This window comes from Oncorhynchus mykiss, chromosome 16 (assembly GCF_013265735.2).
Source record: "Oncorhynchus mykiss isolate Arlee chromosome 16, USDA_OmykA_1.1, whole genome shotgun sequence".
NCBI classification, from domain to species: Eukaryota; Metazoa; Chordata; class Actinopteri; order Salmoniformes; family Salmonidae; genus Oncorhynchus; species Oncorhynchus mykiss.
In genome coordinates, this window is record NC_048580.1 from 41,729,677 (window position 1) to 41,756,181 (window position 26,505).

The following is a 26,505-nucleotide window of genomic DNA, read 5'->3' on the forward strand; positions in this document are numbered from 1 at the left end:
GGTTGCCAAATTCTGATAATTTCCCCAAAATTCCCAGGTTTCCCATCAATCCTGTCTGGAAGGTTCAGGAGGGAATACGCAGGAAATCCAGAATCCTCCAACCACGATTTCTGGAAAAGTTACAATTTTGCAACCCTAATTGAGATACAAGTACAGCCTTCTTTCTCGTGCTTGTATGTCATCTATGAATAAGCATGTCTATGGTCTTCATGATGCCTGAACCGTAACTACAGAGGTGCTGCTGTGTGGGATTGTGTCAATATCAAGGGAATGAGGCACGTCCAGGTGACAGACAATGTCCAAAATGGCACCCTATTTATTCCCTTTATAGTGCACTACTTTTGACCAGGGACTATAGTGCTCTGGTCGAAAATAGTGCGCTATAAAAGGGAATACGGTGCCATTTGGGATGCACACAGAAACATCTCATGGCGAGTTAAATCATACAAATAGAAATGCAATATTTGGCGGATTGATCCGAATCCTTAAACATTTGGCATAGATCGGAACAAGTCTCTTAAACCTTATGAACAAATGACAAGCGCTCCGTCTCTTCCTCTGTATACATTTAGACAGACTCAGTCCCAAATGGCACCCTATTCCCTACATAGCGCACTACTTTTGACCAGTGGGCCCTGGTAAAAAATAAATACATTGTGCACTATGTAGGGAATAGGGTGCCATTTGGGACCACAAACAAAACATTCCTCTCAGATTGGACTGAACAGGATGCTGATCGCACTCTGCTGGTTCTACTGTGTACTACAGACACCACCCGACTCAACCATTTCTAACGTGCTTGTGACAAAAGTATACTGTTGCAGAAGACATTGTCGACATATTGATGATCTCGTGTGCAGTTGATCTATTATCCTCAACCAAAATATTTTCATGAAAAATGAATCGGAACATATAATTAGGCAAAAAGTAACCGCTTGTAAATTACACTGGGAGTGGATAGAGTACACTTAAAAAGTGCTTGGGATTTTTAACTAAACCCTCACCACCCATCCCCCCTATTACAAAACACCAACAGTCTCTCTACCACGTCTTCAGTTATAGAATTCCATGTAGAGAGAAATCTAGGAAAATATATAGGAGATTATGAATCTATACAGTCAAACATATATGACATAGAATATATACATACACTGCATGGTCAAAAGTATATGGACACCTGCTCGTCAAACACCTCATTCTAAAATCATTGGCATTAATATGGAGTTGGTCCCCCCTTTGTTGCTACAACGGCCTCCACTCTTCTGGAAACTTTGCTGAGGGGACTTGCTTCCATTCAGCCACAAGAGCATTAGTGAGGTCGGGTACTGATGTTGTGCAATTAGGCCTGGCTCGCAGTATGCGTTCCAATTCATCCCAAAGGCGTTCGATGGGATTGAGGTCAGGGCTCTGTGCAGGCCAGTCAAGTTCTTCCACACAGATCTCAACAAACCATTTCTGTATGGACCTTGCTTTGTGCATGGGGGTATTGTCATGCTGAAACAGGAAAGGGCCTTCCCCAAACTGTTGCCACAAAGTTGGAAGCAGGCTCAATTGTGTGCTCGATTGTATACACCTGTCAGCAACGGTTCTGGCTGAAATAGTCAAATCCACTCATTTCAACGGCTGTCCATATACTTTTGTCCACATACCATGTTGTGTATATTCACACATTAACATAATTTCCAGTCTTTGATAAGGGGTTACTTGATACCAGGATGCCATCCATGTGATATGGAGAATATCGTTTTTACTCCCAACTAGCACAGCTCAAGCCTGGTCCCAAATCTGTGTTTGGCATGACAATGACCATAAGAGTTGGCTATAAAGCACTAACAGATCTGGGGCCTATCAAGCTCAGCTCAGCTCCAGGAGGCAGGTTAGTGAGCACTCACAGGAGGGTACTACTCACTCAATCACACACAGAATCTACCGGCGTCCCAAATGTCACCCTATTCCCTATGTAGTGCATAATTTTTTGTCCATGGCAAATAGGGCACTAGTCAAAAGTAGTGCACTATATTAGGGATAGAGTGCCATTTGGGAAGCAACTTTCAGTGCTCACAGGAGAGCACTACTCACTCACTAGTGCCTATAACATGAACTGCCAGCAGGCTCTCGGACTCTGTTGGACATGCATTGCTATGTTTGGGGCCATGACAAATGAAATCAACAAAGTGTGCCAGTAGACCTCATGAGAGACATTTTAGGGGCTCCACTGTTTCAGAGCCCAGGACCAGGCAGGGCTGACTATTTGCTTTGACAGGGGGAAAAAAATGTGGCTTGATGAAAAATGATAAAACAACAAATTGCACAGAATTATTCAACAACTCGGTCTCAGGCTAAGCCTTTAGTTTAGCCACAGTGAGTCCTGATGGTAGTTTAGCCACAGTGAATCCTGATGGTAGTGTTGCCACAGTGAATCCTGATGGTATTGTTGCCACAGTCAGTCCTGATGGTAGTTTTAGGAGTCGCTGGCTCGAATACCCGAGACAACAATGTGAAAAAAAAAAAATCTATGTTCCCTTGAGCAAGGCACTTCACCCTAATTTGCCAAACTACTATTGCTGACGCTGTAAAACAACACATTTCACTGCATCAGTGTATATATATATATTTTTGCCACAGTGAGTCCTGATGGTTGTGACTAAGGCTGGGATTCTATTCAAGTTGTGTTACAGGGTAGCACCCTATACAGCCCACAATATGCCTTTTAACAGCATTTTCCCAGACATTTGCAGAGATCAAATAAATGGTAAACGCTCAAGCATAAAATACCTTTAAAAGTCAGTTATAGAACGCCATGGAATGAATCCCTGCCCTAGTTTCACTACGCTGATCCCCAGTAAGGCTTGATGTGGTCATTGGTCAGGCGATGACAGGGTGCAGTGTTCGGTTTCTGGACTCATCCACTAAGAGGATGCAGGCTGGTCAGGTTCATCCACTGAGGGGGTGCAGGTCTACCTTGACCTTTTCTCCGCTGCTCAGCATCCCCACGGTGGGGTAGAACCCCCCTGGGGGCACCACCACCTCACGGCGACCCATCAGCTTCCCGTTCCGTGTGAAGAACACCTGCCACACAGCCACAGGGGGGCGCCAAAAAGACACAGATTCACCACTGTTTACATTCACATTTGAGTAATTCAGCAGACCCTCTTTTCCACAAAGACTTAGGTCAGGATTCAATCAGAGGAGCATTGTGGACTACAGGCAATGCACCTTTTTAAGGCAATTTCACGGTACTCGCGGAGATTGCTGCGGATGTCGGCTCAAGCGTAAATTGCCTTTAAAAGTCAAGTTCAATGTGATTGGCTAAAACGAGCCTTTGATTGAATCCCGGCCTTCAACTGAGGTAGGCAAAACCACCACATCATAAATGAAGAACACCTGCATAGCCACAACGGGACGCCCGAATACATTCCCTACAGTTACTGACACTCACTCACTCAAATCACACATCAAATATTTACCCCATCATTCTAAAAGCAGCTCTTTATATGAAGGCCTGTAGAGTTTCTTGTCTTTGATGAATGGTGTTTAAGAAATGGCAGAGCTGCCATTTTGTCAATATCGCTTTTCTCATGTAGCTGTGAAATTACTACAGCCTTAGTGACTCCAGTGTGTGTGTGTGTGTGTATGTGTGTGTGAGAGAGAGAGAGAGGTGCAGTACGTGCAGTGTGGTTCCAGAGTGTTCTGTAATGTCAAAGCAGGCTTTGTTGGTAATGTGTCCCCACTGAATAAATATGAACAAATCCCTGGATTACAGCTTGGCCAATTCTATTCTCACTCTCTAAGGTTGCAACAGCAGCACAGATGGCACCCTATTTCCTACATAGTGCACAACTTTTTTTTAAAAACCAGATCCCTGGTCAAAAGTAGTGCACTATGTGTGGAATAGGGTGCCATCTGGGACACAGCCTACAGTCTTGCTGACCCCTCGTTGCACAATGCAGCAGTGAGACTACGGTCAAGGCCTGGCAGCCATATGAGACATATGATCTCTGTAAAGAATGCTGCTTCACCATTCCAGCAGCTACAGTCAATCAAAATAACAACAAACAAACCCGATCAAACCACAACGCAGATTCAGTTCATGAATTTACGTCAAAGGATTTGCATGTGAGAAGGTAAGTGACACAAGTGACTGAGTCTAGAGTATTGTGTTGTGTGTTTGTGCCCAATGACATGTGCTCACCATGACCTTCCTGCCGTCATGCTCCTGGTCCAGTTCGCCCCCCTCTTCCTCCTCCTCCTCCTCATCATTCAGGTACAGAATGTTCTGGATGCGCCCCTCGCCCTGCCTTGGCAGCACCTCCAACGGGTCCCACTCATCTATGTCATCTGAGGACAAAAAACAAAAAGGGGCAAATCTTAACTTTCATTATTTCCATCAGGGACACAACTTTCACTAGGGACACCCCACATTCTGATTTTTTATCATTGCACTGTGATACAAAAACACGGCGCTGGTGTGCTTTAGGACCATGCATTCGCCTCGGAGCTGTCAAGTAGGCTGTTTTCTGGTTTCAGTCGGCTAGATTTAGGACCTGACAGACACCACAGAACAGAGTGTGCAGACCGGCTGTGTGAAGGCAAAGCTTCTGAACCGCTGCAGTGTAGGACCATTATGCGAGAGATGGACAGAGCCAGCTGCTGTCTGTGTTGCACTTTTTTTCTGAGTTTGAAAAGCAAGCAGAGCCAAAACTGGCTACTCTTTAGTTGACTAATCTAGCTGGCAACGGCCACTGCTGTTTGACAGAAGAAAAAACAAATATTCCCAATGCTGAGCTAGAAGTGTAACTGACATGTTACGTTAGCTAATGTTTCATCCCCTCTGGACTTAAGTTAATGAACTACTAGCAGGTAGTTAGCTAGCTAATACAGACAGTTCAGCTCTAGCTAGTCTCTAGCTATCTGTCAGGTAGCGGTATCTAACAGCTGTTGTGTGTATGGAAATGTTTTGTAGCCTCTGTTTTGTCCCATTTCAACAGAAGTAAATTTGATGATTTACCATTCGCTAGAGCTAGCCAAAATTTGGCTAACATTAGCTATAATTTTTGCCTCAATCACACTAGATCTAAATCAAATGATGAAACCAGCAGCCAAACGATTGAAGACCGATATTCTGACATTTCTTCAGCGCAATTTGAGTTATTAGTCAGTGTAGCAATTTAACGTTATCTGTCAGTTTACATAGCAAACTCCCTACTTATCACACTGACACAGTATGAACAGCTCTACAGGCTTCACTGTCATGATGCACAGTCAGTACACAACACTATTGTCATCATGTCTTAGCAGGATCAGATGGTGACAGGCCAGGTGAATTTTACAGTAAGTTACAACAATCAGTGAATGGATACAAAGTTTCATCTTGAGTTGATGGTGATAGGGGGTCTCATCAGGGTCAGACGGTGACAGGGGGTCTCATCAGGGTCAGACGGTGACAGGGGGTCTCATCAGGGTCAGATGGTGACAGGGGGTCTCATCAGGGTCAGATGGTGACAGGGGGTCTCATCAAGATCAGGATCAGATGGTGACAGGGGTCTCATCAGGGTCAGACAGCCAGGGAAGACCAGTCTGTCATCTTTTGCAGATACACTTTATTTTCTCTGTGCAAACACTGGACAAGCAAGAAGCTTCAAAGATGTAGACTATTTTAACGCCGTCGGACAAACCTCTAAAGTTGATTTCCAAACTGTATCAAGGGTTGAACGAGGTTCTCTCGATGACACAAAACATGTCAAACAAAAATGTGAGGAAGACCCGGGAGACGCTATTGATGATGAATGGACACATGTTAGAATGCCCAGTCATGTTCATATCATCTCAGACATAAATGACTGCAGTTTAAGACCATCCATAGAACATTCTATATGCCAGTGAAACTGAATATCATGCACTCAGAAATGTCATTCGTCCGCTGGAGGCGTAAAACACAACAGGGGACATATGTGCAAATGTTATGGTCTTGTGAAGTCTGGCTGAATTCTGGTAAAGTAGTATGTTCTTTTATCTCAGCATGTCTACAGATTCTCAGCTCACCCTGTTTTTGTTTGATTGGAAATGATGATACTGGAGACTGTTATTAGAAGAAACTGTGTAACCTAGCATTTATAGTGGCTAAGAACTGCATTGCCATTCATTGGAAGGTTGGTTATCCTCCCACAATGGATGGAAGAAATGTCAAGTTATGTATCAGTAGATTTGATTTATTCCCAGATTAAGGGCATAGTGTGCAACTTTCATAAGGTCTGGATGCCTTATATGGAATACTGTACGACAAAAGGAGTCTGTATTGAAAACATGCCCACGTCAGTAGAGATACCTATTTAGGCCATCCCTAGCTGCTGGGCTGCTCAGTCTTGACCCTGGGGTTCTGTTGGACTGTTGTTCGTCACTCTGGTCTTGGCCTAACACACCGGAAACCAATAATGAATGTTTCACTAAGATCCTAAAGCTGAGTGGGGTGTGTTGGGTTGGGGCGCTACAAGGCCGTGGACCCCTCGGGGCAGGACTGGGTGACAGGTGTAGGTGTGTTTTTATTAAAGCTTTTGTTTTTCAAACCTTTCCCTTGAGACAAAAAAAGAAAAGGAAAAAAAAGATGGGAAGGCAGTTGTGCTGGGGAGAGTTGAGGTATTGACTCGACTGGTGGGGGTCGGGCAGGCGGATCGGGCTGGCTGAAATTTGATAGAGGACGTCTCAATAAAGACAATCGAAAGAATTGATACTTTATTTGTAAGAGTTGTTCATTTGTTAGGTTATTGGTTAAAGGTGAAACACAATATTGATTATTGAATTATCATGGATCTAGTTCAGTCTTACCAATCACTTAAAACAATATTTAATAATGATCTCTTAGCTTGACTGGGGGCATTTTTGCTTACTTTTTGTTGTTCTAAACAGAGACGGCTAGAAGGGCCATGGGTCATATTAGATTGTGTAGAATTGCAGGAAATGAGCTTTAGATGCCCCAAAAAAATGGGAGAAACCCCCCCCGTCAAGTTATGTACCCCCCACTTCTAAAGTTGTGCCCCTGATATCCATTGAAATTTCCATCAATGACTAAGTGAAAATTGGGCGGAAGTGAAGATTTGCCCCCCCGACAGCTGAATCATCCAACATTCACTCTCAACTCAGGCAAGTGTCACTACTTCCTCATTATTCTACAACACATCTGTAGGTTGCAGGGAGGAACGGTCATGTCATTAATGGGAACAGGTGACATTGAAAACTCATCTAAAGGGATTCTCCAGTACTTTTGTAGACTTTTTAGCCAGTAGTTCTGAAAGTAGCCCTCACGAGCAAAAAGTGTTTACATCACATATGTGCAGAAAACTGTATGTGCACAACTGCCATTTGTTTCGCTTTCTCTCTCACTCCGCTGTGTGTGCATCTTGCTAGCTGTCAGTCATCCGGCGAGGGGCCGAAGCTCATTGGTTGAACTCGAATTGCAAGGGGGCTGGCCCACTTGGGGAAAAATGAAGGGGCAATGGCAAAGCTTCCAGAAAAACAGTTGCTTTCAAACTAGGAATTTCATCAGACAGTAATTCTCCTCATAGATTATGCATGTATGAACTACACACTGACACGTCCAGCCCAAAGCGGGAGGTTGAAATAAAAATACTAGTCAGTCACCAAAGTTCCGGAGCATGTCTTTAACGTCCGCTACTATAAACAAATTGCCATTCGGGAACAATAAAGATACATTGAACTGAAAATGTGGCCCCATCTTATTGTCCTTACCTTCACCATCCAATATGTAGTCCCGTGGGAACATGATGCCACAGCCCATGATGTCACCCTCGATACAGCGAGGACCAAACGGCTCCCCAACCCCACTACCATGGAAGATCTTCCCGTCATCTGAGAAAGAGCGGGAGAGAAAGACAGAGGGAGAGATTGAGAATGAGAGAGAGAGAGGCACAGAAAGAGAAAGAGAGAGAGGGGGAGACATCTCGTCACTGTGTGAGGACTGTTGATGTAAAAAAAAGGGCCAAATGGGATTTATTTGTTTATTGATAGCTAGATAATCCTACTGTATTATGCTACAATATTTTTGAACTTTCAAGAAGAGGGCAACATTCGCAAAAAACAACGTGTTACTGGAAACACCTCCAGTGGGATTTCACATAAAACTATTTTTAGGATGTCCATAAGAAAGCAAGGATCATCTAGGTAAACAGCTAGGTAAACAGCTAGGTAAACAGCTAGGTACATGTGTTGCACACGATGCTCTAATATTTCCAATCTCATTCTGGATTTCGTGCCGTGCCATCTATTCAAAATGACATGGTCTACGTTGCACACCGTGTACAGTGATTACCAAGGGTAAATGTTCCTCCGTCCGAATGTTCCAGGGACATGATCACTGGAACAAACAGGCCTCTACACCTACATAACACTACTTCAGTATTGTTTCAGTAAAACAAATCCAATCTCTGTTGGAAAAACAACAAAACAAGAAAGAAGTAAAGCACGCACAAACACACACACACACACACACACACACACACACGTGTGCACACACGAGAGAAAGAGAACAATAAAAAAAGAATGAAAAACACTAAAAAGGTAGCCTGCAGACATGATCCTCCACGGTGCGCTGCGGCTGGTTTCTGGTAAATATTTGTGGAGTTGTCATGGGAGCCGTCCTCGGCTCAGGATACTGTTTAAACAATCTTTATCTGAGATTGTGTGTGTGTGTGTGTGTGTGTGTGTTGGACGGGGAGGGAGATAGTGTCTCTATCATTAGGGCTCCCATGTGGGCCCCTGTCACAACACACACAGCAAACACTGGTTCCACGACGGGGAAAGAGAGGAGGAGGGGGAAGAGAGGAGCAGGAGGAGAGGAGGGCGGCTAAAAATAGCAGTGTGGAGCGTGGATAAAGAAATGGCTCTGGCTAGAGAAGGCAAGGCTTCTGGCACCTGAGACACCAGCTCGCCAGGCCAGGAAATCTGGCTGACACCTGGCTGGAAGACAGCTGAAGACCGGAGGGACGGAGGAAAAGAGGTGTGAACGAGAGAACAGGGCCCCTTGGCGTTCATAATAGGAGGGTATGTATGTCTGGAAAACACAGGGGCTTCCCTGAATCCCTCCCTGGCCTGGCCCAGGGAACTTTGACTCAACAACAACATCTAGAATATGTGCATGGATTTTAACACCACAGCCACTGACCTAGATGAAACATGCAGTAGGTCTTCATTGTTAAAATGTGGCTATGGTGGTTGTAGGGTGTTGTAGGGTGTGGCCTGGGCTAGTTCGGCAAGGCCGTGGTGGTAGGGTAAGGTGGGTCCTGTGCCAGTGACAAAGAAGCAAGGCTGTGGTGGTAAGGTAGGGCGTATGCCAGGTCTGGCTCTGTGGTGGGCCAGTGCCAGCCAGGTTAGGTAGTGCTGGTTGTTGTAGGGCAGGGCATCGTGCTGGTGTTGAGTCAGAGCGTGAGTCACTGATGAGGAGTGGCGATAGGGTCGTGCTCTGAAAGCGTAGCGCCTGCCAAGGTGACAGGGTTAATGAGGCTTGGTGAGCTGCTGCCTCACAGGCTGCTACTAACAGGGCACCACAACACGCCACACACACACACACAACAGGGTGCTACGCCTTGGTCCGCTCAGAGCAGAGAAAATGGACCACGGCCCATCGACACAGTCAGCAACATCACACTGTGGCAACACACGGAATGGAGGTTCTCACTGTCTGTGCCAATATCGCAACAGTCACACTTTTGATTGATGTGAGTGAAATGATACGCTGGCAGTCACTTGCCCTCTGGAACGTGAGGAGAACCTAAAAACAGATATGGCTGATTCCCAAATGGCTGACTATTCCCTTTATATGGGCCTCTGGTCAAAGGTAGTGCACTATATAGGGAATAGGGTGCGATTCGGGACGCACCCATGATCGTGAGCTAAACAGACGACTGAGTTGATAAACCAAACAGATGTACCTTTTCACAGTGTTCCATCTTGGCCCGCCACTGTTTTTGTGTCTGTAAAAAAAAGCTAAACAGCAAGAAGTGCCCTCTCTCAAAACTCAGTAAGGCAAAAGACACACATTGAACAATCAGCCTTCCCTATTATTATTGCGTACATAGATACTAGTTTGTCTTGTGTGTGCATATTGTGAAGTCCTGAGTTATTGCGCTGCTGACTGTGCTGAAGGCTTGCTTGGATGGATGGATGGCTGGCTGGCTGGCGAGGATATAACTAAGAGGTTCTAAGAGGCCTCTTGTTCCCTACGTAGTGCACTACTTTTGACCAGATGTAAGGAATAGGGTCACGTTTGGGACACAGCCTATGAGGTACTAGGAGTCATGTTGATGTAGACTGAAGGAGCTGGACGGAGCCTGTACGTGAACCCAAGCATGGGAAGGCAAACCTCAGAAACAGTGTGGAAAACCACATATATCATTTTTGTCTCTAACAAATAAGATTAATGGGGAACTGTGCTTGGGCATGCAAATTCTTGTGGAGTCTTCCACACGCCAGCCAAACCAGAGCGGGAGCCCACATACAGAACCCAACGGGACTGACTGTGGTGCCCCAATCCCATCCCTCAGTCAGCACTGGCTGTATCATCTCCAGCCCTCCTAGGGTTGCATCCCAAATAGCACCCCATTCCCTTTGTAGGGCCCAAGAGGGTTCCGGTCAAAAGTAGTGCACTAGGAAATAGGGTGCATTTGGGTGGCAGACTAGGACAGCTAGCAGATTACTCTGGTCAAACGTCATGCACTACACTGTATAGTCATTTGGGAATAGGATGCAGGCTACCTTTGAACCATTTCAGACACACCATCTGGCTGATGCCTTCTAGCCCATCGACGATGATGGATTTAACAACGGGGTCCTTGCGACTGGCCTCTCTGTAGACAACCCTCAGTGCCCCCATGATACATTCCCTCTAGCACTGATACAGCAGCAGACCTAGCAGCACGTGGTAGCTAATCAACAGTGATAAGTCTTCAGTGATAGATAGCGGCGGGATGCCGGAGGCTTTGGGACGGCAGATGCCTGGAGACCGAGCGACAGCAGCAGTCGGCAACAGGGCCTGTCTTCACAAAGGGCCACACTGAGCAGTTATACAACCGTAGCAAGATAACTGCAACTGATTCCTTGATTGGAGAAGGAGAGATCTCTCCCCGAGGAATGAGATATCACCCCCCCTTTCTAACCTCAGACGTTTTGCCGTTCTCTTCTTTATCGCCCTGCGTGATCCTACTCTATCTGCCCTGGCCCCCTCCAGCTGAGATGGTGCCCAGAGATGCTGGGTTTGGAACTGTGTGTGTCAGAGAGATGCAAAGGAAACAGTTGTGATCCATCAGAACCCACATACTCAGGGAATGAGCTAACCGGTAAGCAAGACAGGCCAGGAGAGGAGAGAAAGGCAAGACAGAAAACAAGTTAGGAAGAGCACAGAGAAATGTTGAAGAAGAGCACAGAGATATGTTGACGAAGAGCACAGGGTAATGTTGACGAAGAGCACAGAGAAAATGTGATGAAGAGCACCAAGTCTCACCTGCGTGATAAGCCACTGAGCCTTGGCTCCAGCCCGGGTGTCTGTTCTTGGGGTAGTCCTAAAGACAGACACACAAGTTACAATCGCAGCTCACTACACACATTCAAGTCCTCTCTAAAAGACATAACTTTTCCCCACAGGCCTGCAAAATAAACACTTGTACTGGCTTTTGTGTGTTCCCACATATTTTTTTTGTCCAGTGTACTCCCCTGGTTAGTCTGTCAGCCGGTTAGTGTTTGTTAAGAGTACTTTTTATATTCTTGCTGATTGTAATATATAATTTTATTGCTTTGTTATAAATCTGGCTGATTTATTATGTAAAGTGATGGCGTCTGATACCTACACTCATTAAACATTTTCTCCCTCAAATCAAACCAGTGTTTTTTTGCCACAGTGGTGCACACTAAAAGTACACATAGAGGATACATATTTTCTATACAGGTTCTCCATGCCAACAGAAACAATAAAAGAGGGCCAAGTAAGGTTTGGATTAGATCAGAGTCAGTGTGACTCACGACTCAGCGAGTTAATCACCAGAGATGTTTTTTGCTCTCTACGGGTTTACTCAATCTCCATAAGTAGAGAGCCAACCGTCCACAGCCCAAAGAGGAACACAACTCCTTTTCATTCTGCATTAAAAAAAACAACATTTCTGCTGATCATCATCCATGTAGCAGAATTGCTAATAAATAAACCCCCGAAACATGTAACAGGTGTCACGCCCTGATCTGAGTATTCTTCGTTTTCTTTATATATTTTGGTTAGGTCAGGGTGTGACATGGGTGATGTATGTATTTTTGTGCCGTCTAGGGGTTATGTAGGTTTATGGGGTTGTTTACCATCTAGGTGTTTATGTAGGTCTATGGTTGCCTAGATTGGTTCTCAATTAGAGGCAGCTGTTTATTGTTGTCTCTGATTGGGAACCAGCCATCTTCGGGTATTTCGTGGCTTATTGTCTATGTGATGTTGCATGTTTGCATGCAGTGTTTATAGCGGTCATGTTCATTTTGATATTTTGTTTGTTTGTTTAGTGTACTTCGTGTTTGTTTTTATCGATCATTAAAGGGATGTATTCACATCACGCTGCGCTTTGGTCTCCTCAATACGACGATTGTGACAACAGGTCATTATTGATTGTTGAAGCAGTTAAAACGAATACAACCCTTTACTTAAATGGACCACACTTCAGTGGAGATGAGTGTACCTACAGAAACAGGCCGTGCCTGAAATCTGGCTTGCCTACTACTTCCTGAAACTGCATACTAATCGCGCTACACACTATTTTGAACGTACTGTTTAGTAAAAACTAATGCAGTAAGCAACAAGTATCAGCATACTAAGCTCATCCTACTGAGAATGTGTCGTAGAACGAGCAATTGCGTTGATTCCCGCCGTTCGTTCATTTTGGTACAGCGCGTCCCCTCAGATGACTATCAGCTGTTGTCAAACACACAAGTCCCAGGAGACGATTCTCTTCCTCAATAATGTGCAGCGAATTCTACTAGATGAAAAGCTGCAAAGAGTTTGACATCCTGGCATTTAAAGCATACAAAATGTGTCACATAATATTTAAAAAACAATTTTTTCGTACACCCAAAATGCGTAATACTGTATTTAGAATGCAAGTACGGGTATTCGGACAAAGCTACTGTCTAGTGACCTCTACACAGGTGGGAAAGATGCCATGACGGGCCTTCAGTTGGGTCCTAATGGAGAGGCCACAGACAGCTGCTTCATCGGGTCAAATGAGACAGCGAGAGGAAGCCATGGCGGGGTCAGTCTATCCGACAGCCTCACTGAGGGTGGAGGAGAGGTGGAAGAGCGGGAGAAGGAAGCGAGCGAGAGAGCAGAGGAAAGACATGGAGGACCAGCAGGAATGCAGCTCCTGCTCCAAGCCATATCTACTCTCTTTCTTTTCCCGTTTTCAACCACAAGCCCTGGAATCTCTCTGGTTGGCCCCGTCTCCAGGACTACAACGCTAAGCTCGGATTGTTTGGGGTTTTGTTCCAGTAGAGGCTATGGACCCTGGTCAAAAGTAGTACACAATATTAGGGAAAAGGATGCCATGTAGGACGGAGGCTCTGAGGGTGAAAGCCAAAAGAAGCGCTGGGCTCACTCAAGTGATGGATTTACAGTCAAGTCACAGTGAAACCACAGACCTGTGTCTTAGCACAGTTTAATTCCCAAACCAGTGGATCTCTGCCAGCTACTTGATCATGTTGTTTTCTGACTGGTATGTTTTCTGACATATTATGGTACTCAGATGAGCAATCTTTTTTATTGATTTAATTTAAAACATTTTAAAAAATGTAACTAGGCAAGTCAGTTAAGAACAACTTCTTGTTTACAATGACTGCCTACCGGGGGAACAGTGGGTTATTCTGCCCCTGAACAAGGCAGTTGACAGATTTGTACTTTTTCAGCTCTGGGATTCAATCCAGCCACCTTTCGGTTACTGACCCAACGCTCTAACCACTAGGCTACCTGCCGCCCCCATTAAAGCAGCAGTAACTTAATTTGAAGCGTATCGTTTGTTCACACACAACATATTGTGGACGGTATAAATCTGTTAACCCCCGGAACCTCGGTCTACTACTTCACCATGAACTTTGGATCGCAATGTTCTGCAGAAGCCATTAGTCTAAAACTAAGCTGCTTCCAAGAACAACAAAGAGTAGCGTTCTGTCTGTCCATAGCAGACCTCTATCTGATCCTCAGAGGCTTTATCAGTGGCATTGGAGCTAGCCTGCATTTCCACACTGTGACAGAGTCAACAAGCTGGAGCTGCAGAGATGCTGGCCTTCCCTGGCCGGGCCCCTGTTGGATTCATGGAGGCAGATACTCATCTCTCTTCTGAGTCCCCGGCTATAAATATCACCACAGGGATTACTGCAGGAGAAGCCAGGTGAGTGTGTGTTTGTGTGTGTGCCCACAACCCCTCAGAGAGAGACAGAGAGAGAGAGAGAGGGGGGGGGGGGTAAGGGTAAGGAGTGGTGGTGATGCAGGTTTGTTTGTGTAACCCCTTGTCATCGTGTAAAAACCACCATCGTGAAATACCAGGGCAAAAAGATGGAGATCAGAGATCAGCACTTGATGGGAATGAATAGAACAACAGCCTGTGTGTGTGTGTGTGTGTGTGTGTGTGCCCTGTCTATTATATTGCTGCTACAGTAAACCAGATAGCGAAAGCCAAGGCCTCTGTCGATCAGCTCCTTTGTTCAGCCAGATAGAGTCAACATGTTAAAAGGCTCTGGTTCTGCATCAGGGAGCATTGCAAAGGCAGTGATGACACAGACACACAGCCACAGGGATAGGTCAGGCCATAGTAAATACACACACATTAACCTGACCTGGCTGGACCTACAGTATGTGGTACACCAACGATAACCATGCCAAACAAAGAAGAGGACAGTGTCTAGCTTGCGCAGGTGAAAGATCTTTTAAAGCAACAAAAATAATGCTACAAGGAGCTGTTACAACTGCAGAAGAGCTTCAAAAGTTTCACATATGGGAAAAAAATAAACGTTGGCTCGCAGTCGGCGCTCCAATTCATCCCAAAGGTGTTTGATGGGGTTGAGGTCAGGGCTCTGTGCTGATGGTCTGATGAAACCAAGACTGAACTCTTTGGCATGAATGCCAAGCATCACATCTGGAGGAAACCTGGCACCATCCATATGGTGAAGCATGGTGGTGGCAGCATCATGCTGTGGGGATGATTTTCAGGGGCAGGGACTGCGAGACGAGTCAGGATCAAGGGAAAGATGAACAAAGCAAAGTACAGAAAGATCCTTGATGAAAACCTGCTCCAGAGCGCTCAGGACCTCAGACCTGGGCGAAGGTTCACCTTCCAACAGGACAACGACACAAAGCACACAGTCAAGACAATGCAGGAGGGACAAGTCTCTGAATGTCCTTGAGTGGCCCAGCCAGAGCCCGGACCCGATCGAACATCTCTGGAGAGACCTGAAAATAGCTGTGCAGTGACGCTCCCCATCCAACCTGACAGAGATTGAGAGGATCTGCAGAGAATGGGAGAAATTCCACAAATACAGGTGTGCCAAGCTTGTAGCGTCATACCCAAGAAGACTGTAATAAGGCTGTAATCGCTGTCAAAGATGCTTCAACAAAGTACTTAGTAAAGGGTCTGAATACGTATGTAAATGTGATATTTCAGTGTTAGATTTTTTTTAAATAAATTTGCAAACATTTCTAAAAGCCTGTTTTTGCTTTGTAATGGGATATGCAAAGCTGTCATCAAGGCGGAAGATTCTCAAACATAATATATATATATTTTGATTTGTTTAACACTTGTTTGGTTACTACATGATTCCATATGTGTTATTTCATAGTTTGTCTTAACTATTATTCTACAATGTAGAAAATAGTAAAAATAAAGACAAACTCTGGAATGACTAGGTGTGTCCAAACGTTTGACTGGTGCTGTACCCAGAGGGTACAAAACATTTGGAACATCTTCCTAATATTGAGTTGCACCCCGCCTTTTGCCACCAGAACAGGCTCAATTCGTCAGGGCATGGACTCGACAAGATGTCGAAAGCGTTCCACAGCGATGCTGGCCCATGTTGTCTCCAATGCTTCCTACAGTTGTGTCAAGTTGGCTGGATATCCTTCGGGTGGTGGACCATTCTTGATAGACACGGGAAACTGTTGAGTGTGAAAACCCCAGCAGCGTTGCTGTTCTTGACACACTCAAACCGGTGAACCTACTACCATACCCTGTTCAAAAGGCACTTCAACCTTTTGTCTTGCCAATTCATCCTCTTAAATGACACACATGCCCAATCCATGTCTCAATTGCCTCAATGATTAAAAATCCTTCATAAACTGTCTACAACACATCCCAGCACAACGCCTCTCCCCTATTTGACCTAGATAGTTTGTGTGTATGCATTGACATGTATGTAGTTCTGTCCTTGAGCTGTTCTTGTCTATTGATGTTCTGTATTATGTCATTCTGTGTTGTTTCATGTTTTATGTGGACCCCAGGAAGAGTTGCTACTGCTTTCGCTACAGCTAATGGGGATCCTAATAAAATACTAAATAAAATAATCTATACTGATTGAAGTAGATTTAACCAGTGACATTAATAAGGGATCATAGCTTTCACCATGGATTCACCTGGGCAGTCTGTCATGGAAAGAGCAGGTGTTCCGAATGTTTTGTACACTCAGTATATATACACTCACAAGATGAATTTACACAAGATATACTAAGAATGATATGTACAGCAGTAGATATATTTGTGAGCTATATCAAGAATCCAGTATCTAAATAAATAATGTTGTGTGAATAAACAGTAACTAAAATGCAATGTACAATGCTAGAAATATTAAAATGAGCCGTGTCGAAGAATACATTATTGAAATACACAATACAAAACCCCACGGCAAAATTGTATATAAAATAAATATATACAGTCCATTCGGAAAGTAAATCAGACTCCTTGACTTTTTCCACATTTTACATTACAGCCTTATTCTAAAAATGGATTGAATATAGTTTTTTTTCTCATCAATCTAAACAAAGTAAAACCAGGTACTTTTAAAAAACTGAAATATATTATATTTACATAAGTATTCAGACCCTTTACTCAGTACTTTGTTGAAGCACCTTTGGCAGCAATTACAGCCTCGATTATGACGCTACAATCTTGGCACACTTGTATTTGGGACATTTCTCCCATTCTTCTCTGCATATCCATTCAAGTTATGTCTGGTTGGATGGGGAGCATTGCTGAACTCAATTGGGATCAAGTCCAGTGAACCTTCACCCCAGTCTGAGGTCCTGAGCGATCTGGAGCAGGTTTTCATCAAGGATTTTTCTGTACTTTTCTCTGTTCAGCTTTCCCCTTGATCCTGACTAGTCTCCCAGTCCCTGGCGCTGAAAAACATCCCCACAGCATGATGCTGCCACCACCATGCTTCACCGTAGGGATGGTGCCAGGTTTCCTCCAGATGTGAATCTTGTTTCTCATGGTCTGAGAGTCCTTTAGGTGCCTTTTGGCAAACTCCAAGTGTGCTGTAGTGTGCTTTTTACTGAGGAGTGGCTTCCGTCTGTAAAGGCCTAATTGGTGGAGTGCTGCAGAGATGGGAGAACCTTTCATAAGTACAACCATCTCCACAGAGGAATTCTGGAGCTCTGTCAGAGTGACCATCGGGTTCTTGGTCACCTTCCTGTCCAAGGCCCTTCTCCCCCGATTGCTCAGTTTGGCCGGGCGGCCAGCTCTAGGAAGAGTCTTGGTGATTCCAACATCTTTAATTTAAGAATGATGGAGGCCACTGTGTTCTTGGGGACCTTCAATGCTGCAGACATTTTTTGGTACCTTTCCACAGATCTGTGCCTCAACACAGTCTCGGAGCTCGCCGGACAATTCCTTCGAACTCATGGCTTGGTTTTTGCTCTGACATGCACTGTCAACTGTGGGACCTTATATAGACAGGTGTGTGCCTTTCCAAATCATGTCCAATCAATTGATTTGACCACAGATGGACTCCAATCAAGTTGTAGAAACACTTCAAGGATGATCAATGGAAAAAGGATACACCTGAGCTCAATTTCAAGTCTCATAGCACATGGTCTGAATACTAAGGTATTTTGGTTTTTAGCTTTTTTTTATAAATTAGCTAAATATTTCCAAAAACCTATTTTCACTTTCTCATTATGGGGTATTATGTGTAGATTGACGAGGAAAAAAATATAATTTAATCCATTTTAGAATAAAGCTGTAACATAACAAAATTAGGAAAAAGTCAAGGTCTGAATAATTTCCGAATGCACTGTATGTAAATGGTGTGTATAGACAGTATGGTAATAGAAAATGTGTGTACAGCAGTAGGTATACAGGATAAGCCCTGACTCGAATACAGTACATAACACAGGAGGCTGCTGAGAGGAGGATGGCTCATAATAATTGCCAAAATGGAGCAAATGGAATGGCATCAAACACATGGAAACTGTGTGTTTGATGTACACTGAACAAATCTATGAACACAAGATGTAAAAACATGTTTCATCAGCTGCAATAAAAGATCCCAGGAATTTTCCATATGTACAAAAATCTTATTTCTCTCAAATTCTATGCACAAGTTTGTTTACATCCCTGTTCGTGAGCATTTTACCAAGATAATCCAGCCCCCCGAACAGCTGAGGAAACTGTGGGTTTGCACAATCAAAGAATTTCTGCACAAACTGTCAGAAACCGTCTCAGGGAAGCTCATCTGGGTGAACGTCGTCCTCACCAAGGTCTTCACCTGACTTCAGTGGGAAAATGCTCACCTTTGGCTACTGGCACACTGGAGAAGTGTGCTCTTTACGGATAAATCCTAGTTCCAACTGTACTGGGCAGGTTTCAACCGTGGGCGAGTGTTTTGCTGATGTCAACGTTGAGAACAGAGTGCCACATGGGGGCGGTGGGGTTAAGGTATGGGCAGGCATAAGCTATGGACAACAAACACAATTGCATTTTATCGATGGCAATTTAAATGCAGAGATACCGTGGCGAGATCCTGAGGCCCATTGTTGTGCCATTCATCCGCCGCCATCACCTCATGTTTCAGCATGATAATACCCAGCCCCATGTCGCAAGGATTTGTACACAATTCCTGGAAGCTGAAAATGTCCCAGTTCTTCCATGGCCTGCATAATCACCAGACATGTCACCCATTGAGCAGTTTTGGGGTGCTTTGCATCATACAACAGCGTGTTCCAGTTCCCACCAATATCCAGCAACTTCTCACAGCCCACAAAGAGGAGTGAGACAACATTCCACAGGCCAAAATCAACAGCCTGATCAAATCTATGTGAAGGAGATGTGTCACACTGCATGAGGCAAATGGTGGTCACACTAGATTCGGACTGGTTTTCTGATCCACACCCCTACAGGTTTGTGACCAACAGATGCGCGTATATGTATTCCCAGTCATGTGAAATCCATAGATTAGGGCCTAATTAATTTATTTCAATGGACTGATTTCCTTGTATAAACTGTAACTCAGTAAAATCTTTGAAATTGTTTCATGCTGAGTTCGTATTTTTGTTCAGTGTATTTGATACGATTCTAATTATTCTGCTCCAGCTATTATCACAAGCCCATCCTCCCCAATTATGGTGCCACCAACCTCCTGTGGTAAATAGATATAAAGTAGTTAAAGCAGTATGTAAACATTATTAAAGTTACCAATGTTCAATGACTCTGTAAAGTGCCTTCGGAAAGTATTCATACTCCTTGACTTATTCCACATTGTGTTGTTACAGCCTGAATAATAAAAAATACAAATAAATCACATTTCTTTCTCTAACACATCTACACACAATACCCCATAATGACAAAGTTGTTGTGAGGTATTTACAGAACAACTGGTGCTGTGAGATTAGGATATCAGGACCTGCTTAGACAAAGCAACTGTAACAGTAGAGCAAGGGATCGCAATATATGGGAAAATGAATGGCTGCAGTGTTGCCGTTATAATGAGTACATGATGCATGGAATGCCAAGGCATAAATGTATGAAACGATAAATTCTTATTTGAAATATATGTAGTTCTGTCCTTGTCTATTAATGTTATGTACTGTATATGTAGAGTAGCTGTTGCTTTAGCAGTAGCTAATGGGGATCCTAATAAATACACACACAGTGGGGGGGTTATGGAGGGGGGCTGAAACAGCCCGCGGGGACGGAAGGAAAAGGGCAGAGGAAAGGGCCGACGGGGAACGGATGGGAACGGAAGGCCAGCCAGCAAGATAACGGCACGCACACGCACGCCATGGCTGCTCAGGCAGGCACCACTGATTGCACCTCGCCACCCCACTCAGGGCAAGATCTCTCTCCTTGTCCTGCACCTTAGCAACCAACCAGTGTGTATCTCCGGATGAAAGCTGAAGTGCTTCCAAGCAGCACACATACATCTAAACTCTTATCTGCAGAGAGAGGAAGGAGAGCGAGAGTAGAGGTAGCGCCACGTCTAGGAAGGGGAGATCATAGATTACATCTCCCCCCAACACACATACATACATAAACAAACATATTAACAATGTGTGCCTTTACCTGGTATCTAAAATCATATTGCTGCGGAGCTAAAGCTTCAGTGATTCGATACTTCCCAAACCGGTCATCCGCCTTCTGGCAGGGTTCTAGAACCAACTTTTTCCACTGGTGGCAATGACCTGACCTCTGACCCATAATGTACCTGCATTCCATACAAACCAGGCTAATAACATCTATCCATCTTTTAAATTAGCACGACTTTGCAGTGTTTGACATTCAAGTTAATTTGCCAGGGGCACACTGGGCCAGTGCCAACTGAAAGCTACTGGCCCGAATGAAAGGAATACTGGCCCGCGAAAGCGGATGACCTACAGTACCCTCCACGCACAAAGTTACATTTGAACTTGACAGTATCAGATTTACATTGATTGTATGGAGGGAAAGATTAAGTGGTTGCGCAATCTCAAAGGGTGTGTAACAATGGTAAATGTAATAACTTTTCATGTAATAAACCCAGTAAATGCAATAACTTCCCGGTAAACGCAATAAAATGTTGAACAGTAAACGGAACTTACTACATTAACCGCTGGTGAGTAACAACCTTTACATAAACAATGCAAACAATTAAACCAATCATGCAATAACAAAGTTTTAAAAAAATAGTATGTACTACTTCACTCAATTCGATGCGCATACCACCACCTACTGCCAATCACAACAGAGACAAACTCATGCACATCCTACAGGAAAAGTCATACATAGACACTCATTGAAATGCACACACACACTTTATTATTAATCAAGCTTATTATTGTGTTATGCGGTTGTTGTTATGTTATCAGGTCAGCAGCAGCATACCACAATCAATGCCTATGTTTAATTTCCTTTATTTTATCCTCTACTTTGATGGACATGTGCAAAACCCTTCAATCTACCACTCCATGCAGGCTCGAGTAAATCCTCAGGGTATTTGAATGATTTCAAATCTGGATGGCAGATCTGGTTGGCACCAGGGCAATTGGTGTCAAATTAATATGTTGAGTAAACTTGCCTGAAACCCGAAGACTTGCATTAGCTCCACAAGCTAACCAAGTAGAGGCACACAGATGGTTTATATCAACTCAAAAATGTAAACAAATTGTGTCACATGTGCCAAATACAACAGTGAAATGCTTACTTACAAGCCCTTAAACAACAATGCAGTTAAGAAAATACAAAAAAAAAGGTAAGAGAAAAATAAAATCCAATAATTAAAGGGCAGCAGTAAATAACAATAGCGGGGCTATATACAGGGGGTTCCGGTACAGAGTCAATGTGAGGGGCAGCGGTGTCGAGGTAATATGTACATGTAGGTAGAGATATTAAACTGATAATAAAAGAGAGTAGCAGCAGTGTAGAATGGGGGGGGGGGGCAATGCAAATAGGCTGGGTAGCCATTTGATTCAGGAGTCTTATGGCTTGGGGGTAGAAGCTGTTAAGAAGCCTCTTAGGTCTAGACTTGGCGTTCCGGCACTGCTTACGATACAGTAGCAGAGAAAACAGTCGATGACTAGGGTGGCTGGAGTCTGACAATTTTTAGGGCCTTCCTCTGACAACGCCTGGTTTTGAGGTCCTGGATGGCAGGAAGCTTGGCCCCGGTGATGTACTGGGCTGTACGCACTACCCTCTGTAGTGCCTTGCGGTTGGAGGCTGAGCAGTTGCCATACCAGGCAATGATGCAACCTGTCAGAATGGTTCAGCTGTAAAACCTTTTGAGGATCTGAGGACCCATGCCAAAAAAAATTCAGATTCCTGAGGGGGAATATGTTTTGCTGTGCCCTCTTCACGACTGTCTTGGTGTGATTGGACCATGTTAGTTTGTTGGTGATGTGGACACCAAGGTACTTGAAGCTCTCAACCTGCTCCACTACAGCCCTGTAGATGAGAATGGGGGTGTGCTCAGTCCTCCTTTTCCTGTAGTCCACAATCATCTCTTTTGTCTTGAACACATTGAGGGAGAGGTTGTCCTTGCACCACACGGTCAGGTCTCTGACCTCCTCCCTATAGGCTGTCTCGTCGTTGTCGGGGTTCAGGCCTACCACTGCTGTGTCATCGCCAAACTTAATGATGGTGTTGGAGTCGTGCCTGGCCGTGCAGTCATGAGTGAACAGGGAGTACAGAAGGGGACTGAGCACGTACCCCTGAGGGGCCCCAGTGTTGAGGATAAGTGTGGCGGATGTGTTGTTACCTACTCTTACCACCTGGGGGTGGCCCATCAGGAAGTCCAGCATCCAGTTGCAGAGGGAGGTGTTTAGTCCCAGGGTCCTTAGCTTTGTGATGAGCTTTGAGGGCACTATGGTGTTGAATGCTGAGCTGTAGTCAATTAATAGCATTCTCACATAGGTGTTCCTTTTGTCCAGGTGTGAAAGGGCAGTGTGGAGTGCAATAGAGATTGCATCACCTGTGGATCTGTTGGGGCGGTATGCAAATTGGAGTGGGTCTAGGGTTTCTGGGATAATGGTTTTGATGTGAGCCATGACCAGCCTTTCAAAGCATTTCATGGCTACAGATGTGAGCGCTACAGGCCGGTAGTCATTTAAGCAGGTTACCTTAGTGTTCTTGGGCACAGGGCCTATGGTGGTCTGCTTGAAACATGTTGGTATTATAGACTCAGACATGGAGAGGTTGAAAATGTCGGTGAAGACACTTGCCAGTTGGCCAGCATATGCTCGGAGTACATGTCCTGGTAATCCGCTTGGCCCTGCGGCTTTGTGAATGTTGATCTGTTTAAAAGGTTTTACTCACATCGGCTGCGGCGAGCGTGATTACAGTTTCAGTGTTACTTGCCACGAAGCGAGCATAGAAGTTATTTAACTTGTCTGGTACGCGCATGTCAATGGGCAGCTCTCGGCTGTGCTTCTCTTTGTGGTCTGTAATAGTTTGCAAGCCCTGCCACATCCGATGAGCGTTGGAGCAGTGTAGTACTATTTGATCTTAGTCCTGTATTGATGCCTTGCCTATTTGATGATTTGTCTGAGGGCATAGCAGGATTTCTTACAAGCTTCCAGGTTAGAGTCCTGCTCCTTGAAAGTGGCACCTCTACCCTCTAGCTTAGTGCGAATGTTGCCTGTAATCCATGGCTTCTGGTTGGGGTATGTACGTACAATCACTGTAGGGACGACATCATCGATGCACTTATTGATGAAGCCAGTGACTGATGTGGTGTACTCCTCAATGCCATCGGAAGAATCCCGGAACATATTCCAGTCTGTGCTAACAAAACAGTCCTGTATTTTAGCATCTGCTTTATCTGATCACTTTTTTGTGCTGCTTCTTGCTTTAATTTTTGCTTGTGAGCAGGAATCAGGAGGATAGAATTATGGTCGGATTTGCCAAATGGAGAGCGAGGGAGAGCTTTGTATGAGTCTTTGTGTGTGGAGTAAAGGTGGTCTAGAATTTTTTTTCCCTCCAGTTGCACATTTAACATGCTGATCTGAGGTAAAACTGATTTAAGTTTCCCTGCATTAAAGTCCCTGGCCACTAGGAGCACTGCCTCTGGATGAGCGTTCTCCTGTTTGCTTATGGCAGTATACAGCTCATTGAGCATGGTTATAGTGCCAGCATCGGTCTGTGGTGGTATGTAGACAGCTACGAAAACTCTCTTGGTAGATAGAGTATCTCATGATAAGCTGTAGACCACACCATCTCAGGCGAGCAAAACCTTGAGACTTCCTTAGATATTGTGCGCCAGCTTTTGTTTACAAATATACATAGGCAGTTTACAAATATACATACACTATCCTGCCGATAGAGTGTATAACTCGTCAGCTGTATGTTAATGTCATCTTTCAGCCACGACTCGGTAAAACATAAGATATTACAGTTTTAATGTCCCGTTGGTAGGATATACATGCTTTCACTTCGTCCCATTTATTTTCCAGCAATGGAATGTTGGCTAACAGTACGGATTGCAAAGGCAGTTTAGTCACTCGTCACCTGATCCCCACAAGGCACCCCAATCTCTTTCCGCAAAATCTCTGTTTCTTTCTCCAGCGAATGACGGGGACGAGGGCCTGTTTGGGTGTTTGGAGTATATCCTTCCCGTCCGACTCATCCAATTCGAGGTGAGTAATCGCTGTTCTTATGTCCAGAAGCTCTTTTCGGTCATAAGAGACGGTATCAGCAACATTATGTACAGAATAAAGGTACAACAAAATTGAAAAACCGAACAAAATGGCACTGTTGGTAAAACAGTGCCATCCTCTCCGGCGCCATCTTCAAATCAAATCAAATTTTATTTGTCACATACACATGGTTAGCAGATGTTAATGCGAGTGTAGCGAAATGCTTGTGCTTCTAGTTCCGACAATGCAGTAATAACCAACAAGTAATCTAGCTAACAATTCCAAAACTACTACCTTATAGACACAAGTGTAAAGGGGATAAAGAGTATGTACATAAAGATATATGAATGAGTGATGGTACAGAGCGGCATAGGCAAGATACAGTAGATGGTATTGAGTACAGTATATACATATGAGATGAGTATGTAAACAAAGTGGCAGTTTAGGCTACATGTGATGGCAGAGTTTACTAAACAAATGCCCCACGATTGATAGAAATCATCATGATATCATTCTGCCAGCTAAGCCTACGTTGCAGTGAACATTTAATTCAGAAGGTTTTTGGGGAAAGCCTTTAGAAATGTTCATTCAAACATCGCATTATGACTGAATGGCGCATCGCAAAGATTCAACGAAGACAGATGGTTGTCGAAGTCTTAATTTAAAGGAAAAAAACAAAAACCAGCAGACACTAGGCCGTCCATGGAATGAGTTTGACATCCTTGCTCTACTGGGTTAGAGTAACTGTACAGTGCCACCAGTCAGTCAACCGGGCCAGGCAGTCAGTCAACCAACCGGGCCAGGCAGTCAGTCAACCAACCGGGCCAGGCAGTCAGTCAACCAACCGGGCCAGGCAGTCAGTCAGACAGAGTGTGTGTGTGTGTGTGTGTGTGTGTGTGTGTGTGCGTGCGTACACACACACGTGCGAGGGTGTGTGTGTTGGGCATCCACTCTGAGACATCTAGCAATATGCTGTCTGAGTGAAGTAACTGAACCCAACAACATGTAACATCCTGGTGAGTAAACAGAGATTAACCAGCCCTTCAATTATCTGCTTTATCACCTCAGTTGTCCTTTGGAGAAGAGAGGCCATAATGTCTCTGTAAACAAACACAGATGCAGAGAGACTGAGGGGGACAAAGTCTTAAGGGGAGGAAATGTTATGGAGTTAGTTATCACTAACAAAATGTCTTCCTTTTTTCAGTGGAAGGGAAGAGGAGCAGGTCGGTCTGGTTGGCAGACCTGGATTCAATACTATTTGAAATAATTTCAAATACAGTAGCTATGATTGACTGAGCTTGCCTGTTGAATTGGAACCGATAGACAAGTACCAATAGAACAAACACGGCTCACTTGGCATTCCAAGCAGGCTAAAGCAAACACTCAAATCATCAAAAACATTTTTTTTTTTTTTTTTAAATGTATTGAACCCAAGTCTGGTTGGTTGGACCCAGTGACCTTGGCCTTAAATCAATCTTCCCTTTCACAAGACAAGACTAGTTTCAGTCTGTCTTTGCCGGTCGGTTCGAGACCTGAGAGTAATTAGTCTCTGTCTACAGTGAGCCATGCCCATGGCCACAGAGAGATCAGAGCGAGCATGACAGGACAGGGCAACTCCACGTAGACCAGGCCTTGGGTTGTGGCTGGCGTTATTTACACCTCATGACTGATGTTCCTAGGTCAGACCTACACAGTCAGTCCCAGCCCTTTTCATCCTCTACCGACAGTATGAGCAATGCAAATGGGTGATATAACTCAGTCATTGAGCATCTCTCAGTCTTGGCCTTCCATTGATACCTATGTATATTATGGACACGTCCAAAATGGTATACTATTCCCTATACTATGCACTACTTTTGGCCATAGGGGCAAATTGTATTATTTTTGCT

General features: G+C 44.4%; 2 protein-coding genes across 6 annotated transcripts in view; one reads left to right on the forward strand and one right to left on the reverse strand.

The window, feature by feature from the left end:
* Positions 1-1,515: 1,515 nt before the first annotated feature.
* Positions 1,516-26,505, reverse strand: part of spryd3 (SPRY domain containing 3) — an 83,393-nt gene continuing 58,403 nt past the window's right edge. For all 5 annotated transcript variants that reach the window (XM_021565957.2, XM_021565956.2, XM_021565955.2 and 2 more), the window contains 4 exons: positions 11,510-11,567; positions 7,744-7,863; positions 4,193-4,338; positions 1,516-3,069 (listed from right to left, as the gene is read on the reverse strand). In XM_021565957.2, the coding sequence (XP_021421632.1) occupies positions 2,935-3,069; positions 4,193-4,338; positions 7,744-7,863; positions 11,510-11,567 (459 nt within the window). In that variant the 3' untranslated portion in view covers positions 1,516-2,934. The remainder of the gene's footprint in view (positions 3,070-4,192; positions 4,339-7,743; positions 7,864-11,509; positions 11,568-26,505) is intronic.
* Positions 14,059-26,505, forward strand: part of igfbp6b (insulin-like growth factor binding protein 6b) — a 76,846-nt gene continuing 64,399 nt past the window's right edge. The window contains exon 1 of the mRNA XM_021565958.2: positions 14,059-14,414. The gene's annotated coding sequence lies outside the window, so the exon portion shown is untranslated. The remainder of the gene's footprint in view (positions 14,415-26,505) is intronic.